Below are 19,909 nucleotides of genomic sequence, written 5' to 3' on the forward strand. Positions count from 1 at the left end.
CTGTCGCCTGTTTTGCGTTTCGAAAATGCATCACCGTTTATGCCTGTAATGACAGGCTACATTTGCTCAGTAATTGTGTGCGCATGTATGCAAGTGCACACGTGCATGTGCGTGCGCAAGGGTCTGCGATTTGTAGGCTACAACTCCTTTTTGGGGGTGGTGTGACAAAATAAAATTGAAAAACACTGCCAGGAAGTACCAGTGACTTGCTCAATACGGAAGTGGTCAGATGCTACACTACAGGACTGTTTTGCTGGCGCAGACTGGAATATGTTCCAGGATTCATCCAATGGCAATGAGGAATACACCACCTCAGTCATCGGCTTCATCAAGTGTATGTACATATCCCAACCAGAAGCCATGGATTACAGGCAACATCCGCATTGAGCTAAAGATTAGAGCTGCCGCTTTCAAGGAACGGGAGACTAATCCGGAAGCTTATAAGAAATCCCAATATGCCCATCAGACGAACCATCAAACAAGCAAAGCGTCAATACAGGATTAAGATTGAATCTTACTACACCGGCTCTGATGCTCGTCAGATGTGGCAGGGCTTGAAAACTATTACGGACTACAAAGGGAAACCCAAACGCGAGCTGCCCAGTGACGCAAGCCTACCAGACGAGCTAAATGCCTTTTATGCTCGCTTCGAGGCAAGCAACACTGAAGCATGCACGAGAGCACCAGCTGTTCTGGATGGCTGTGTGATAACGCTCTCGGTAGCCGATGTGAACAAAACCTTTATTAAACAGGTCAACATTCACAAAGCCGCCGGGCCAGATGGATTACCAGGACGTGTACTCAAAGCATGCGCAGACCGACTGTCAAGTGTCTTCACTGACATTTTTCTTTCCCTGACCGAGTCTGTAATACCCACATGTTACAAGAAGACCACCATAGTCCCTGTGCCCAAGGAAGCGAAGGTAACCTGCCTAAATGATTACCACCACGTGGCACTCACGTCGGTAGCCATGAAGTGCTTTGAAAGGCTGGTCATGGCTCACATCAACAGCATCCTCCCGGACACCCTAGACCCACTCCAATTCGCATACTGCCCCAACAAATCCACCGATGACGCAATCTCAATCGCACTCCACACTGCCCTTTCTCACCAGGACAAAAGGAACACGTACGTGAGAATGCTGTTCATCGACTACAGCTCAGCGTTCAACACTATAGTGCCCAAGAAGCTCAGCACTAAGCTAAGGACTCTGGGACTAAACACCTCCCTCTGCAACTATATCCCGGACTTCCTGATGGGCCGCCCTCAGGTGGTAAGAGTAGGAAACAACACGTCTGCCACGCTGATCCTTAACACTAGGACCCCTCGGACGTGTGTACTTAGTCCCCTCCTGTATTCCCTGTTCACCCACGACTGCGTAGCCAAACACGACTCCAACACCATCATTAAGTTTTCTGACAACACAACAGTGGTAGGCCTGATCACTGACAACGATGAGACGGCCTATAGGGAGGAGGTCAGAGAACTGGTAGTGTTGTGCCAGGACAACTTCTCTCCCTCAATGTGAGCAAGACAAAGGAGCTGATCGTGGACTACAGGAAAAGAAGGGCCGAACAGGCCCCCATTAACATCGACGAGGCTGTAGTGGAGCGGGTCGAGAGTTTCAAGTTCCTTGGTGTCCACATCCCCAACAAACTATCATGGTCCAAACATACCAAGACAGTCATGAAGAGGACACGACAAAACCTTTTCCCCCTCAGGAGACTGAAAAGATTTGGCATGGTCCCCCAGATCTTTAAAAGGTTCTACAGCTGCACCATCAAGAGCATCCTGACCGATTGCATCACCGCCTGGTATGGCATCTGCTCGGCATCTGACCGTAAGGCTCTACAGAGGGTAGTGCGAACAGCCCAGTACATCACTGGGACCAAGCTTCCTGCCATCCAGGACCTCTACCCTAGGCGGTGTCAGAGGAAGGCCCCAAAAAATGTCAGAGACTCCAGTCACCCAAGTTATAGAATGTTATACAGCAAGCAGAACCGGAGTATTGCCTCCTTATGATTATTCTTATTGTGTTACTTTTTATTTTAGCCTACTTGGTAAATATTTTCTTCTTCTTGAACTGCACTGTTGGTTAAGGGCTTGTAAGTAACCATTTCATGGTAAAGTCTACACTTGTTGTATTCGGCGCATGTGTCAAATACAGTTTGAAAAGTGGCAACTTTACACTATACATGATAGTGGCAACAAATGGAGTTGGGTTGGATATAGTCATGGTAGGATACAGTATTTCTTACAATCTATTTTGACTGGAATTGTGTTGGTCTTTGTTAATAAGTGCAGTCTTTTTTACAGTTCAAAATAGTTTCGGAAAATGCGTTACTCATCAGATTGTGCCGCTCTCCCCTCTTCTTGTAATAATTGCTCAACAAGTCTGTGTTTTTTGTTTTTTGGGGGGGTGTGCCCCTTTTTTTGAGCACATACCCCCCCCAAAAGGTCTGTGCACGGCCCTACTCATGACAGAGAGACACGCGCAGAGAGTGAGAAATATACCAACCGTGTGCGCACACACTCACACCGCTCATGGAGACGCTCCAGTTCTCCAGTGACCTGAAGCTGTTACCTCCGCTGGAAAGTGGAATCGGAACTTCGCCGTAAGCAAAGAGGCGAGCCGCAAGCTCACAGAGAAACACAATCAAGCGAACGTTATTGTTGTACCAACTCGGAGACAGGCGACCACAGCTCCACTCTTTATATCTGAGTAGCCTACATCATCCGTGGATAAATAAAGACCATAGAATAACATTAACGTTCGATAAAGGTAAGTGATGGTCCGTTTCTTCTTAGAGCTATTTTCAACCATACGTATTTTCAGCAACGATACTTATAAGCAGAATCACAAGTTTGTAGTGCGTGCCCTTTTAAGCTCTCCACTGCTTGGCTTGTGTCCAACTGTCCATTCCATAGCATTATCATGAGAGCTTCCCTATACACAAAAGCCATGTACGGAAGCTAAAATTGTTTTTTTAAGAGATAAAAAAAATGCACGTAGAACACAGATGACAATAATCTAAGTATCATTCATTGATAGTATATTGTAGGCTGTAGTTGATCGGTCTGTGATTTATAAATATAAATAAATTGTGTAACTTTTGAAGCCATGTGCAGATTATCATAAATGACTAAAAACAAATAAACACATCTATGACACATTATAATGTACTGACATTTTGTTTGGAACATGGCTATTTTCACAACCGAGCTGGCAATCGAACCGACTCTTATGATCCTTTGGGCAATGGTTATGCGTGATTATGCAATATACCATGCCTTAAAACGTTCTGTCGGTAGAGACGCATATTGACAAGAGGGTTTACAAGCTTGAGTGTTATTTCTAGTTTGACATTAGTTTCACATCTGACTGTGAAATGAAAAGACTTCACTCATTTGCATGGATTTGAATTGCGCCAGGCAATGAATTGGGCGCTTGCACGCACTCTTCAGGCCAGACTCGCAGGCTACACACAACCAGATCGCAGGCAACACACAGCCAGAGCGCAGGCAACACACAGCCAGAGCGCAGGCCACACACAACCAGATCGCAGGCCACACACAACCAGATCGCAGGCCACACACAACCAAATCTCAAGCTACACACAAGTATTGATGCATCTGTCTGTCATATGGAAAGTTTTTTTTGTAAAAATGTATTCATGTGAAACAAATTTCAGAAGTGCAAACTTTGCACCTGTGGTTTTCTGAATAGCACACTATTACCTTTGACCTTTATTTCAAATGTTCTACTTCCTTAAACTTTTTTTTAATCCCCATTAGGCAACAATAACATGTGCAGAACATGCATAACATATGCATTTGATAAATCAGTTTAGTGTCAGTTTTGAATCTCTGATGTTTTGAGGCCCTAAGACCTGGTCAGCAGTGGTTAATGATAACTCTAATTTGCAATGCGGTGGACTATGCTACGTGTGTCATTTCCATAGATTTGAATAGATATGGTTTTCCATATTGCCGGGAGCAGGTGAAACTAGCATCACTAGCCTTACACCTTACTTGCCTTTATATTGTTGGAGGAAAGGAGAAATTAACTGCGTTCAAAGGCTCCCTCAAATTGGAGACGTTTAACCTGTCGTCTCTGGCGACAAGGGTTGGAAAATCAATCAAGGATACTAAAAAAAAATCATGGTGGCTGAGCCACACACACACACACGCACACGCACACGCACACAAAGAGAAAAAATACATGCGCACATACATGCACACACAAACACAGACACACGCACATAAATACACGCAAGCTAACTTGGACAGGAAACAAGCGAATTAGTCTTTATAATATAATAACATTTGAGTTTATTCATGTTATCTATCTGCAAATAGTTTGATCAACGCAACCGTACAGCCTTTCTAATGATGACACCCCCACAGAGAATTTTAGACAGGGTCTTTTGTTTCAATAGAAAATGGCACCAAACACGTATATGCTCCTTTGATCCCCCACTCCAGTTCTTTTTGTTTGTCCCACTCACACCTCGCGGATGAGAAGGGTACGCGCTAACAAGGGCTCTGATGTCGGCAGGGTGTGCTGCATTTGTAATTGGATTATAGTCTAATCACAATAATAAAGTGTGCAATATAAGCGCCATTGCCAGCCCACATTAGTTGGAGAAATTCTCCTTTTAATTCATTGTCTTCTATCACGGAGACACTGTATAAATTGTTCCACATTTTGTTACATTACAGCCTTGTTCTAAAATGTATTACGTTGTTTTCCCCCCTCAATCTACATACAATACCCTACAATGACGAAGCAAAAAAAAATATATATATTTTGCAAATGTATTAAAAAAACGGAAATATCACATTTACTATTCAGACCCTTTACTCAGTACTTGGTTGAAGCACCTTTGGCAGCGATTACAGCTTCAAGTATTTTTGGGTCTGATGCTACAAGCTTGGCACATCTGTATTTGGGGAGTTTCTCCCATTATTTTCTGCAGATCCTCTCAAGCTCTGTCAGGTTGGATGGGGAGAGTCGCTGCACAGCTATTTTCAGGTCTTTCCAGAGATGTTCGATTGGTTTCAAGTCCGGGCTCTGGCAGGGCCACTCAAGGACATTCAGAGACTTGCCCCAAAGCCACTCCTGCATTTTCTTGGCTGTGTGCTTAGGGTCGTCCTTCTCCCTCGAATGCTCAGTTTGGCCGGGCGGCCAGCTCTAAAAACAATCTTGGTGGTTCCATAACTTCTTCCATTTAAGAATGAGAGAAGCTACTGTGTTCTTGGGGAACTTCAATGCTTTTTTTTAGTACCCTTCCATAGATCTGTGCCTCGAGACAATCCTGTCTCAGAGCTCTACGGACAATTCCGATGACCTCATGGCTTGGTTTTTGCACTGACATGCAATGTCAACTGTGGGACAGTAATATAGACAGGTGTGTGCCTTTCCAAATCATTAATCAATCAAAATCAATTGAATTTACCACAGGTGGACTCCAATAAAGTTGTAGGAACAACTCAAGGATGATCAATGGAAACTTTGAGTCTTTGGAAATTTCGAGTCTCATAGCAAAGTGTCTGAATACTTATGTAAATAAGGTATTTCCGTTTTTTTATATATATATATATATATATATATACATTTGTAAAAATGTCTAAAAACCTGTTTCGCTTTGTCATTATGGGGTATTGTGTGTAGATTGATGAGGAAAACATGTATTTTCATCCATTTTAGAATAAGGCTCTAACGTAACAAAATGTGGAAAAAGTCAAAGGGTCTGAATACTTACCGAATACATTGTACATCTATAAACAAACCAATTAGGGGCCAGGGTGAGAATGGCTATGGGTCAATTAGAAGCCAGGATTAGCATGGCCATGGGCCAATTAGAGGCCTGGATTAGAATGGCTATGAGCCAATTAGAGGCCAGGATGAGAATGTCTATAGGCCAGGATGAGAATGTCTATAGGCCTATTAGAAGCCAGGATTAGTATGACAGTGATAGCATGAAGGGGCAGGTTGGACCATGTGGTGAACATTCTTTCTAGAAGTGCATTCGGCTCTTTAGTCACCACAGTCAGGATATTTGTTTAACGCCCCTTTCGAATAAGAGCTTCGTTGACATGTGGTTGATATTTAGTCATCCCTATTGACATAGTGTTGATTCTTGGCAGAGATCTATGTGCTGACTGAATTGGAATGTCAAGCCAGCTTCTTTACTGTAACCTTGATGAGACTATGTTATGTGTGATGAGTTATGCATCTTAATTCTGGGCCTGGTTGATCCTAAGATACGGGAGCATTGGCTGGGTGCTTGGGGCTGTGTAACAGGTACTGTACATAAACCTGTGGTGACTTTGATTATGTGGATCTCAGAATCTGTCACTGTTGTGGGCTCGGCTCCTGCCTCAAACACTTATGTCACAGCTGGCTCTCTTGGGCTATAGTACTGCACACGCACACGCACGCACACACACACACACACACACACACACACACACACACACACACACACACACACACACACACACACACACACACACACACACACACACACACACACACACACACACACACATCCAATTGCCCACTCACCATTCATACCCTCTTGAGTATGGCACTCATTTCCATAAAATATGTCCTGTTTTTGGCCCTTTCCTCCACATAGATCCCTTCCAGCCCCCTATAGACCATCCAATCCAACCCAGTTTGGTCACAACTGGCTCCCTAAGGTTATTCTTTGTTATTAGGACTGGGCAAAACAATAGACACATCCTTACGCTATCAACACCCACTGGCACTTTGGAGTATGGCACTTTTTCATAAAAGACATCTTGATTATTGACCGCCCACCATGTCTCCGTGGCAACAGCTGGGGGGGGGGGGGGGGGGTGTGTGCAGTAGATTAGTCACCCCACCAAACACACACATGTGCACGCACGTTTACACACAGACACAAACACACACTAGCATTAGGACTGATGATGGCTCTGATGGTTACCAGACGTCCAAACGATCAGATACGATAACCCAGAGCATTAGGAAGCATGGAAAAGAGTGACTCTGTGTAGTTTGATGGCTGTGACGATCCCGTGCTGCAATGAGTTTGAACATGGCACTGGTAACAGTGTTAATAAATAGCCCATTGCTGCATGAACTACAGTGCACGTTCCGCGTTGAAGTGTTTACTGAAAGCTGCTTTGGCCGAAAGCATCTGATTATTAATGGGACTGTGGATCCGTTTTTTTTGTTGCCTTCATTCAGGTCAAGTGTGGAGAACAGTGTGTGTACACTTTTGTTCCAGCTCAGCTTTAACACACATGTGATTCAACTAATCATGTTGTAAAATGGAAGACAACACTTAGCTGATGGTTTTATTTCAGGTGGGTTAGTGATGGGCTTGTGATGATGTTTATTCCTGTCCATCTTCCGGTTTTCTCTTCTCCCTGGCACCTAATTGATCGGTTTACCCTCATCGATTTGCCAATCACTCACTTTCCCATGTCGAAATGGTTAGTAATTGACTAAAAGAATAAGACTGTACTTGTTACCATGTTCACATGTATTTTAGTGAAAGTTTAAACAAAATACTACATAAAAAAAATGTATAAATTAACATAAAAATAAAACTTTCCTAGGGATGAGGTGGAAGATGGGGTTGTTCTAAAAATGGTCAATTGTATTGTTTTTCATTGATTATACCGATTGATTGACTCAATGAAAACAATTGTTCACAAAAAAAAAAAAATAATCGTTTTCCAACCAAAGTAAAAATGTGGAAGTGAATATGGAGAGACTTGTTGGATGTTCGGAACAAAATTTATGTTTTTTTCCCAGCTGTTCTCAGTGCCGCTTAGTTTTATGAAATATCTTTATCTTGGATGAAATGCATCGTTTTGAAAGAAACACACACACACACACTGTGCTAGTGATTTTCCATTCCTGACTGAAACTAGAACTCAAAGGGGAATAAGGCTACAACTGTTCCCTTATTGTCACCGAACCAGAACAATTTCATTTTAATGTTGAACATGTTAAACCTGAATTATTTACATTCCCAGCAGCAGTTGCATCCTTGTTCCTGGTGTCAGACAGAGTAGGGTGAAGTTCACTGATCTTGGGTCAGTTTAGCATTTCTCCCACTAATGGTTAAGGTTAGGATTGGGGGAGAGGAAGCTGATCCTAGATCTGTACTTAGGGGAAACTTCACCCCGGAGCATGTCAGACATTATGCTCCAACTCACGCCCTCATCTTCTCTATAAAAAGAATGCTCGTTTGAATGAACATTCTTCTTGCCATGAGTCGAGCAGTGAAGACTGTAGCACAGACAGAAAAAGATTAAGTAAAGTATACATCATTTAGACACACAAGGTTCATTTTAGGACACAGCAAAAATCTAAATGGTGTGGTTGGGCTTTGAACCGGCTACCCCCATAGCGCCACCTGCTGTAATGGAGGATATTTCCAAAATGTTAGGTAAACGTTAGATAACATTCTCATTCAATTATTTAACCTTTATTTAACTATTCAAGTCAGTTAAGAACAAATTCTTATTTATAATGACGGCTTACCAAGAGCACAATCTAATGATACTGTGATATCATGCAGCAGACATTACCTGAACTAAAGCTTTCCCATAACCTTTTGTAAACATTCTTGCAACACATTGCCAATTTGCTGAGAGTATTTTGTTGGTGCATGAGCAGAATCAGGCCCTGTAGCATTCATTGGCAAATGAGAAATGAAAATACGCAAGTGTACATTGGCTGTGTTTACACAGGCAGCCCAATTCTGATCTCCGACCAATTGGCCTTTTGACCAATCAGATCAGATATTGTTCCATCAGTTAGTCAAAAGATCAGAACTGGGCTGCCTGTGTAAACGCAGCCTTAATGACTGTCACAGAAAGGCCCAATTCCAAACCAATCATTCATTACTTGCCCCGGGTTTGTGCTGTCTTGCCAACTCCTATGATGAGACTCACAGCTAAAAACGGAATTGGATAGGAATCAGGAGTATGGTACTAGATAGACTTTCCCAATTACAGTTATTCTTTGGCAGATCAAAAAGGGTCTTAGGTGGTGGGCGTGGCAATGAGCATGGCCCCTCCCCCCCCCATGCTCCCCATGAGCATGATTGGCTGTCATTAAGCTCCATCTTGGCACTGTATTTTTTTGCATTTTTTAAAGACATTTTCATGCAATTCTACACATTTCTCCATGGAGCTGAAATTTTTTTTTTTCAGCATCAATGCTAATTTCTTGTAATTCTACACATTTTGCCATGAAGCTGAAATAAAATGTTACAGTTTCAAAGCTAATTTCCTGCAATTTCATACATTTTGCCATGGCTAATGCTGTGTTCTTTTGCTCAAACTGTCTAGCTTTTATTTAGGTGATTGTTAGTTCTCAAGGATCATATATAGCAGCATAATTTGTATCTAGTTAGTGGTTTAAGTTTACACTGAAAGTATTTTTCCATCTCTAAAATAAATGTATGCAACCCGAAAAAAAAAAAAACGATTAGAAAGATCCCTGCCAATATTGTTCACACCTGTTAAGCCCTTGGGACTAGTTGTAGGGATGTTTGGTTTGTAACGGGACCGTACTTTATGGCTTTGTTACTGTACTGAGAAAATGTCCGCCTTTCTTTTTGTTTTGGTTTGGGTGAAGGCGAGGCTTACTGACGGGATGACAGAAGTGATGAACACCTGTGATCCGACGGTGGGAGACTTCACTGTCGGAGGTGCCCCAGCAGACGAGGGCATATCCTTTCAGGTGGGACTAATTCAAACAGACACAACAAAAACTAAAACCAACAACACACACTACAGCACAACATAAGAATCGTGTACATGCACAAACAAATGATGAGCAACATGTGCACACACACACACACACGCGCGCGCGCACACACACACACACACACACACACACACACACACACACACACTAGACACACACACACACATACTCCATGTCACTCTCTCAGATCTCTCTCTTCTCCTCTCTCCTTCCCTGTAGACCCATGACAAGTGCAAATGTCCCTCCATTGCTCTAAACTGACAGCAAGGCTATTTCTGACTGCACCTCCATCACAGCCTCCCCTTTCATCCCCCTCTCATCCTCTGGAAAAAAATCCCATCTGATTTCTGCTAACTTTTTACAGTGAAGACCCAGTAACTTCAAAGACCCAGTGACTTCAAACTCAGTGACTTCAAACTCAGTGACTTCAAAGACCCAGTGACTTCAAACTCAGTGACTTGTTTGACCCAGTGACTTCAAACTCAGTGACTTCAAAGACCAAGTGACTTCAAACTCAGTGACTTGTTTGATCCAGTGACTTCAAAGACCCAGTGACTTGTTTGACCCAGTGACTTCAAACTCAGTGACTTCAAACTCAGTGACTTGTTTGACCCAGTGACTTCAAAGACCCAGTGACTTGTTTGACCCAGTGACTTCAAACTCAGTGACTTCAAACTCAGTGACTTGTTTGACCCAGTGACTTCAAAGACCCAGTGACTTGTTTGACCAAGTGACTTCAAACTTCAGTAATCCCCCCCCCCCCCCCACACAGTGGTGTTATGGAAGTAATCCCCCCCCCCCCCCCCACAGTGGTGTTATGGAAGTAATCCCCCCCCCCCCCCCCACAGTGGTGTTGTGGAAGTAATCCCCCCCCCCCCCACACAGTGGTGTTATGGAAGTAATCCCCCCCCCCCCCCCACAGTGGTGTTATGGAAGTAATCCCCCCCCCCCCCCCCACAGTGGTGTTGTGGAAGTAATCCCCCCCCCCCACACACAGTGGTGTTTTGGAAGTAATCCCCCCCCCCCCCCCCCACAGTGGTGTTTTGGAAGTAATCCCCCCCCCCCCCACAGTGGTGTTTTGGAAGTAATCCCCCCCCCCACACAGTGGTGTTATGGAAGTAATCCCCCCCCCCACACAGTGGTGTTATGGAAGTAATCCCCCCCCCCCACACAGTGGTGTTATGGAAGTAATCCCCCCCCACCCCCCCCCACACAGTGGTGTTATGGAAGTAATCCCCCCCCACACAGTGGTGTTTTGGAAGTAATCCCCCCCCCCACACAGTGGTGTTATGGAAGTAATCCCACCCCACACAGTGGTGTTATGGAAGTAATCCCCCCCCCCCCCCCCACAGTGGTGTTATGGAAGTAACCCCCCCCCCCCAGACAGTGGTGTTATGGAAGTACCCCCCCCCCCCACACAGTGGTGTTATGGAAGTAATCCCCCCCCCCCCCCCACACAGTGGTGTTTTGGAAGTAATTCCCCCCCCCCCCTACACAGTGGTGTTATGGAAGTAATCCCCCCCCCCCACACAGTGGTGTTATGGAAGTAATCCCCCCCCCCCACACAGTGGTGTTTTGGAAGTAATCCCCCCCCCCCCCCCCCACAGTGGTGTTTTGGAAGTAATCCCCCCCCCCCCACACAGTGGTGTTATGGAAGTAATCCCCCCCCCCCACACAGTGGTGTTTTGGAAGTAATCCCCCCCCCCCCCCCACAGTGGTGTTATGGAAGTAACCCCCCCCCACCCACACAGTACAGTGGTGTTATGGAAGTACCCCCCCCCCCCCCCCCCCACACAGTGGTGTTATGGAAGTTCCCCCCCCCCCCCACAGTGGTGTTATGGAAGTAATCCCCCCCCCCCCACACAGTGGTGTTATGGAAGTAATCCCCCCCCCCCCCCCCCACACAGTGGTGTTATGGTAGTAATCCCCCCCCCCCACACAGTGGTGTTATGGAAGTAATCCCCCCCCCCCCCCACAGTGGTGTTATGGAAGTACCCCCCCCCCCCACAGTGGTGTTATGGAAGTACCCCCCCCCCCCCACAGTGGTGTTATGGAAGTAATCCCCCCCCCCCCCCCCACACAGTGGTGTTATGGTAGTAATCCCCCCCCCCCACACAGTGGTGTTATGGAAGTAATCCCCCCCCCCCCCCCACAGTGGTGTTATGGAAGTACCCCCCCCCCCCACAGTGGTGTTATGGAAGTACCCCCCCCCCCCCCACAGTGGTGTTATGGAAGTAATCCCCCCCCCCACACAGTGGTGTTATGGAAGTAATCCCCCCCCCCCCACACAGTGGTGTTATGGAAGTAATACCCCCCCCCCCCCCCCCCACACAGTGGTGTTATGGAAGTACCCCCCCCCCCCACACAGTGGTGTTATGGAAGTAATCCCCCCCCCCACACAGTGGTGTTATGGAAGTACCCCCCCCCCCCACACAGTGGTGTTATGGAAGTACCCCCCCCCCCCCCCCCACAGTGGTGTTATGGAAGTAATCCCCCCCCCCACACAGTGGTGTTTTGGAAGTAATCCCCCCCCCCCCCCCCACACAGTGGTGTTATGGAAGTAATCCCCCCCCCCCCCCCACACGGTGGTGTTATGGAAGTAATCCCCCCCCCCCCCCCACAGTGGTGTTATGGAAGTAACCCCCCCCCCCACACAGTGGTGTTATGGAAGTACCCCCCCCCCCCCCCACACAGTGGTGTTATGGAAGTAATCCCCCCACACACAGTGGTGTTTTGGAAGTAATCCCCCCCCCCCACACAGTGGTGTTATGGTAGTAATCCCCCCCCCCACACAGTGGTGTTATGGAAGTAATCCCCCCCCCCCCCACAGTGGTGTTATGGAAGTACCCCCCCCCCCCCACAGTGGTGTTATTGAAGTACCCCCCCCCCCCCACAGTGGTGTTATGGAAGTAATCCCCCCCCCCCCCCACACAGTGGTGTTATGGAAGTACCCCCCCCCCCCACAGTGGTGTTATGGAAGTAATCCCCCCCCCCCCCCCACACAGTGGTGTTATGGAAGTACCCCCCCCCCCACAGTGGTGTTATGGAAGTAATCCCCCCCCCACACAGTGGTGTTATGGAAGTACCCCCCCCCCCCCACACAGTGGTGTTATGGAAGTACCCCCCCCCCCCCCCCCCCCCACAGTGGTGTTATGGAAGTACCCCCCCCCCCCACAGTGGTGTTATGGAAGTACCCCCCCCCCCCCCCCACACAGTGGTGTTATGGAAGTACCCCCCCACAGTGGTGTAATGGAAGTACCCCCCCCCCCCACACAGTGGTGTTATGGAAGTAGCCCCCCCACACAGTGGTGTTATGGAAGTACCCCCCGCCCCACAGTGGTGTTATGGAAGTACCCCCCCCCCCCCCCCACAGGTGTGTTATGGAAGTACCCCCCCCCCCCCCCCCCACCACAGTGGTGTTATGGAAGTACCCCCCCCCCCACACAGTGGTGTTATGGAAGTAATCCCCCCCCACACAGTGGTGTTATGGAAGTACCCCCCCCCCCACACAGTGGTGTTATGGAAGTACCCCCCCCCCCCCCACACAGTGGTGATATGGAAGTACCCCCCCACACAGTGGTGTTATGGAAGTACCCCCCCCCCCCACAGTGGTGTTATGGAAGTAATCCCCCCCCCACACAGTGGTGTTATGGAAGTACCCCCCCCCCCCACACAGTGGTGTTATGGAAGTACCCCCCCCCCCCCCCCCCACAGTGGTGTTATGGAAGTACCCCCCCCCCCACAGTGGTGTTATGGAAGTACCCCCCCCCCCCCCCCCCCACACAGTGGTGTTATGGAAGTACCCCCCCACAGTGGTGTAATGGAAGTACCCCCCCCCCCACACAGTGGTGTTATGGAAGTAGCCCCCCCACACAGTGGTGTTATGGAAGTACCCCCCGCCCCACAGTGGTGTTATGGAAGTACCCCCCCCCCCCCCCACAGGTGTGTTATGGAAGTACCCCCCCCCCCCCCCCACCACAGTGGTGTTATGGAAGTACCCCCCCCCCCACACAGTGGTGTTATGGAAGTAATCCCCCCCCCACACAGTGGTGTTATGGAAGTACCCCCCCCCCCACACAGTGGTGTTATGGAAGTACCCCCCCCCCCCCCCCACACAGTGGTGATATGGAAGTACCCCCCCACACAGTGGTGTTATGGAAGTAATCCCCCCCACCCACACAGTGGTGTTATGGAAGTAATCCCCCCCCCACAGTGGTGTTATGGAAGTACCCCCCCCCCACTGTGGTGTTATGGAAGTACCCCCCCCCCCCCCCACAGTGGTGTTATGGAAGTAATCCCCCCCCCCAACACAGTGGTGTTATGGAAGTACCCCCCCCCCCACAATGGTGTTATGGAAGTACCTCCCCCCCACAGTGGTGTTATGGAAGTACCCCCCCCTCACACAGTGGTGTTATGGATGTACCCCCCCACAGTGGTGTCATGGAAGTACCCCCCCCCCACAGTGGTGTTTTGGAAGTACCCCCCCCCACAGTGGTGTTATGGAAGTACCCCCCCCACACAGTGGTGTTATGGAAGTACCCCCCCCCACACAGTGGTGTTATGGAAGTACCCCCCCCCCCCCCCACAGTGGTGTTATGGAAGTACCCCCCCCCCCACAGTGGTGTTATGGAAGTAATCCCCCCCCCCACACAGTGGTGTTATGGAAGTAATCCCCCCCCACACAGTGGTGTTATGGAAGTAATCCCACCCCACACACACACAGTGGTGTTATGGAAGTAATCCCCCCCCCCACACAGTGGTGTTATGGAAGTACCCCCCCCCCCACACAGTGGTGTTATGGAAGTACCCCCCCCCCCCCCACACAGTGGTGTTATGGAAGTAATCCCCCCCCCCCCACACAGTGGTGTTATGGAAGTAATCCCCCCCCCCCCCCACACAGTGGTGTTATGTAAGTAATCCCCCCCCCCCCACAGTGGTGTTATGGAAGTAACCCCCCCCCCCCCCACACAGTGGTGTTATGGAAGTACCCCTCCCCCCCCACACAGTGGTGTTTTGGAAGTAATTCCCCCCCCCCCACACAGTGGTGTTATGGTAGTAATCCCCCCCCCCCCACACAGTGTTGTTATGGAAGTAATCCCCCCCCCCCCCCCCCACAGTGGTGTTATGGATGTACCCCCCCCCCCCCCCACAGTGGTGTTATGGAAGTACCCCCCCCCCCCCCCCCCCCACAGTGGTGTTATGGAAGTAATCCCCCCCCCCCACACAGTGGTGTTATGGAAGTACCCCCCCCCCCCCCCACAGTGGTGTTATGGAAGTAATCCCCCCCCCACACAGTGGTGTTATGGAAGTACCCCCCCCCCCCCCCCACACAGTGGTGTTATGGAAGTACCCCCCCACAGTGGTGTAATGGAAGTACCCCCCCCCCACAGTGGTGTTATGGAAGTCCCCCCCCCCACACAGTGGTGTTATGGAAGTACCCCCCACCACACAGTGGTGTTATGGAAGTACCCCCCCCCCCCCCCCCCACAGTGGTGTTATGGAAGTACCCCCCCCCCCCCCACCACAGTGGTGTTATGGAAGTACCCCCCCCCCCCACACAGTGGTGTTATGGAAGTAATCCCCCCCCCACACAGTGGTGTTATGGAAGTACCCCCCCCCCCACACAGTGGTGTTATGGAAGTACCCCCCCCCCCCCCCCACACAGTGGTGATATGGAAGTACCCCCCCACACAGTGGTGTTATGGAAGTAATCCCCCCCCACCCACACAGTGGTGTTATGGAAGTAATCCCCCCCCCACAGTGGTGTTATGGAAGTACCCCCCCCCCACTGTGGTGTTATGGAAGTACCCCCCCCCCCCCCCCCCCACAGTGGTGTTATGGAAGTAATCCCCCCCCCCCCCACACAGTGGTGTTATGGAAGTACCCCCCCCCCCCCCACAATGGTGTTATGGAAGTACCTCCCCCCCACAGTGGTGTTATGGAAGTACCCCCCCCTCACACAGTGGTGTTATGGAAGTACCCCCCCACAGTGGTGTCATGGAAGTACCCCCCCCCCCCCCACAGTGGTGTTTTGGAAGTACCCCCCCCCACAGTGGTGTTATGGAAGTACCCCCCCCCCCCCCCCCCCCCCCCCACAGCGGTGTTATGGAAGTACCCCCCCCCACACAGTGGTGTTATGGAAGTACCCCCCCCCCCACACAGTGGTGATATGGAAGTACCCCCCCCACACAGTGGTGTTATGGAAGTAATCCCCCAACCCCCCCACACAGTGGTGTTATGGAAGTAATCCCCCCCCACACATTGGTGTTATGGAAGTACCCCCCCCCCCCACAGTGGTGTTATGGAAGTACCCCCCCCACAGTGGTGTTATGGAAGTAATCCCCCCCCCCCCCCTACACAGTGGTGTTATGGAAGTAATCCCCCCCACACAGTGGTGTTATGGAAGTAATCCCACCCCACACACACACAGTGGTGTTATGGAAGTAATCCCCCCCCACACAGTGGTGTTATGGAAGTAATCACAGTGGTCCTATGGAAGTTATCGCGCCCTGCACAAATTGTGTAATACATCCTCTCGTCGGCTCGAGCTCTTCAGAGGCCCGAGATGTTGAGATAGAAGTGACACTTGCGGCTTGCAGCTAATGCAAAGAGCCTCGTTACCCCGGCATCCATTTCAAAGCTTTAAATAACGTTTTAGACTAGCGGGAAATGTCAATCAGGGGGGGAGGAAGTGGAAAACACAGTTTCCCATTCAAGTCACTAGCCAAATCTCCTTACCTCTCTCACTGAGCATCATCTTGTGGCATGATTAGTCATGCTGTCTTTTCTCTGGAATGTGTTTTGAGCCCTTGGAGACTACTTGGTAAATTACACATTTGTTGGATGCCACAAAACACTAAACTGAGCATATAATCTAGGGTTAACCTGATCCTACTCCATCAATGTCTCAGATGTTACCAACAGGATTGGCTTTACTAGCAATACACCCCAACCCTTACCCTGTTTCCCAGATCTTCCCCTTATTCTTTGGTTACCCCGACGTGATTGTGTTTCCAGATCTTTCCGGACTCCCATGAGCGGTTCCCCAAGCTGTCGAAGCGGCTTCCGTCCATCGTGGTGGAGCCCTCCGAGAGTGGGGAGGTGGAGAGTGGCGAGCTCCGCTGGCCCCCTGATGACCCCAGTTCCCCTGACGACGACTCCGGAGAGGTTGAGGCCCAGGCAGTAGGTGAGAACAACTAAAATCCATTTACAGCCAAGAGATGTGAATACCAGGAGGGCTCTCCAGGAGACAATAGAATAGAATCTGTTTATTTTTCTGAAGCAAACGTCAGACAAAAGAGAGGAACTGAGGAACTCTTACTTGCTGTGCCTAATGAAGTTTAGAACATTTTAAAACTGTTCAATAGTATTGAGGTTTGTGATTTGGAATACTGGAAAGACTAGGAGTTTGTAGGTTGTAGTCAGGGGGGGGGGGGGGGGGGGGGCCTGTAAGCAAAATGTAGCTATCCAAATGGAATGTATTTAAATATGTGTTGGTGGCAGGTGGAGAACATCCCGAAGACGAAGAGCAAGTTGACAGAATGATGGGAGGAGTTTAAATCTGACTCTCGCAGTGCTGGCACCATTCCAGCCGTTCACAGTGAGTTTCTCTATGACGGACAGCAGCAAGGAGGAGGGAGGGTCTTCAGGCTAAACCCTTAATTAATAGAACCGCCAACACATTGGTAGACCTCCACACCACTTGGTGGGGCCGAGTCCTGCACGATTGTCTTAAATAGCTCTTACGTGCCAAACCTTAGTGGGTAGCTTGCTACTGTAAATCAATTGTTGCTTGTTTTACTTTTGTGTTTCACACTGCCATTTTTATTAAGTACATCCCTTTCAGAGTTTATCTGTGATCTGAAGATATTGGAATTAAAGACAGGAACGCCTCGGTATATAAAATGTTAATGTATCTGGCTATCTTAGACCAAAGTCTAGAACACTGTACTCTTATGAAAACTGTATGTATACTGTAGATATACAGATTTACACAGTGAGCTTGGAAGAGGAGAATTCATCATTGTATGCTTCTGCTCAAATGCATGTTATTATCTATTAGTCCTTATTACAGTTTTGTTTTCCTTTCAAACAACAGGATTTGAAGCATCATTGTATTACAAAGCACATGTACTTGAAAAAACATAATTTTCACATAACTGGTTTTATTATTTAATATTTTGCCCAATTTCATAGCGTGTCTGGGATTGTTTTTGTTCATTAAACTTATAAACGCAACATGGAAAGTGTTGGTCCCATGTTTCATGAGCTGAAATAAAAGATCCCAGAATTTTTCCATACGCTCAAAAAGTTTATTTCTCTCATATTTTGTGGACAAATTTGTTTACATCTCTGTTAGTGAGCATTTCTGCTTTGCCAAGATAATCCATCCACCTGACAGCTGTGGCATATCAGAATGATCTTTACACAGGTGCACCTAGTGCTGGGGAAAATAAAAGGCAGCTCTAGAATGTTCAGTTTTGTCACACGACACAATGCCGCAGACGTCTTAAGTTTTGAGGGAGCGTGCAATTGGCATGCTAGATGCAGGAATGTCCACCAGAGCTGTTGCCAGAGAATTTAATGTTCATTTCTATACCATAAACTACACATGCACAACGTTGTTTTAAAAAATTTGGCAGTACGTCCAACAAGCCTGACGACCGCAGACCACGTGTAACCACGCCAGCCCAGGACCTCCACAACCGGCTTCTTCTCCTGCGGGATCATCTGAGACCAGCCACCCAGACAGCTGATGAAACTGAGGAGTGTTCGCTCCCTAGTGGGTGGGCCTGGCTCTTTGGCCTCAGTGGGCCTATGCCCTCCCAGGCCCACCCATGGCTGCACCCCTGCCCAGTCATGTGATATCCATAGATTACGGCCTAATGAATTTATTTCAATTGACAGATTTCCTTATATGAACTGTAACTCAGTAAAATCATTGAAATTGTTGCATGTTGCGTTTATATATTTTTTCAGTATAGTTTGGAGTCTGATATTATGGTTACATTTCAAGAACAAAAACGTCTCGCTCACACCCTTTAAAATGCATTGCAACACATGCACAAACGTAGATACCAAAGCACTTTAGATACCGAAGCAGTGTTTTTATTTTTCTCATCGCATAAGAACTGTATAAATGTTCTATGGGAGTGCACATTTATTTTGTATTGTTTTCAAATATTGAATTCATTTTCCTCTCTAATTACAATTGGATATTTTCAAACATTTTGCAACAGTTTATTATCCCACTTATTCACTGTATCACATGTAAATGTGTGGGATATTAACCTATTACAGCACATTAGCTAAAACACATTAGCCTGGGTATATACTGTAGCTACTGTACACTAAACCAGAATTGACCATTCATGTCTACTTAGTCTTTTCATGTCTACTTAAAGTCTTTTGACTTGTCATAGCTGGTTTTTAACCAAGATTCCACTTATGACAACTGACATGTGAACCTTCCAGAATGCCCCACTTATGACAACTGACATGTGAACCTTCCAGAATGTCCCACTTATGACAACTGACATGTGAACCTTCCAGAATGCCCCACTTATGACAACTGACATGTGAACCTTCCAGAATGCTCCACTTATGACAACTGACATGTGAACCTTCCAGAATGCCCCACTTATGACAACTGACATGTGAACCTTACAGAATGTTCCACTTATGACAACTGACATGTGAACCTTCCAGAATGCCCCACTTATGACAACTGACATGTGAACCTTCCAGAATGCTCCACTTATGACAACTGACATGTGAACCTTCCAGAATGCCCCACTTATGACAACGGACATGTGAACCTTCCAGAATGCTCCACTTATGACAACTGACATGTGAACCTTCCAGAATGCTCCACTTATGACAACTGACATGTGAACCTTCCAGAATGCTCCACTTATGACAACTGACATGTGAACCTTCCAGAATGCTCCACTTATGACAACTGACATGTGAACCTTCCAGAATGCTCCACTTATGACAACTGACATGTGAACCTTCCAGAATGCCCCAGCCTGTTATTACATTAGTTTTTTCAAAATTTTATGTTGTGTTATTCATTTCGGCACAAATAAGACAACTACTATTATTCATTTAACTAGGCATGTAAG

General features: G+C 47.7%; 1 protein-coding gene across 1 annotated transcript; it reads left to right on the forward strand.

Moving 5' to 3' along the window:
- Positions 1-2,483: 2,483 nt before the first annotated feature.
- On the forward strand, positions 2,484-18,017 carry LOC139415501 (protein LBH-like). The gene is made up of 4 exons (XM_071163607.1): positions 2,484-2,783; positions 9,651-9,755; positions 16,800-16,968; positions 17,286-18,017. Exons 2-4 carry the CDS (start codon positions 9,669-9,671, stop codon positions 17,339-17,341), a joined length of 312 nt encoding a protein of 103 aa, XP_071019708.1. The 5' UTR covers positions 2,484-2,783; positions 9,651-9,668; the 3' UTR covers positions 17,342-18,017.
- The last annotated feature ends 1,892 nt before the right edge of the window (positions 18,018-19,909 follow it).

The sequence above is a fragment of the Oncorhynchus clarkii genome, chromosome 8 (assembly GCF_045791955.1).
Source record: "Oncorhynchus clarkii lewisi isolate Uvic-CL-2024 chromosome 8, UVic_Ocla_1.0, whole genome shotgun sequence".
Classification (NCBI taxonomy): domain Eukaryota; kingdom Metazoa; phylum Chordata; class Actinopteri; order Salmoniformes; family Salmonidae; genus Oncorhynchus; species Oncorhynchus clarkii.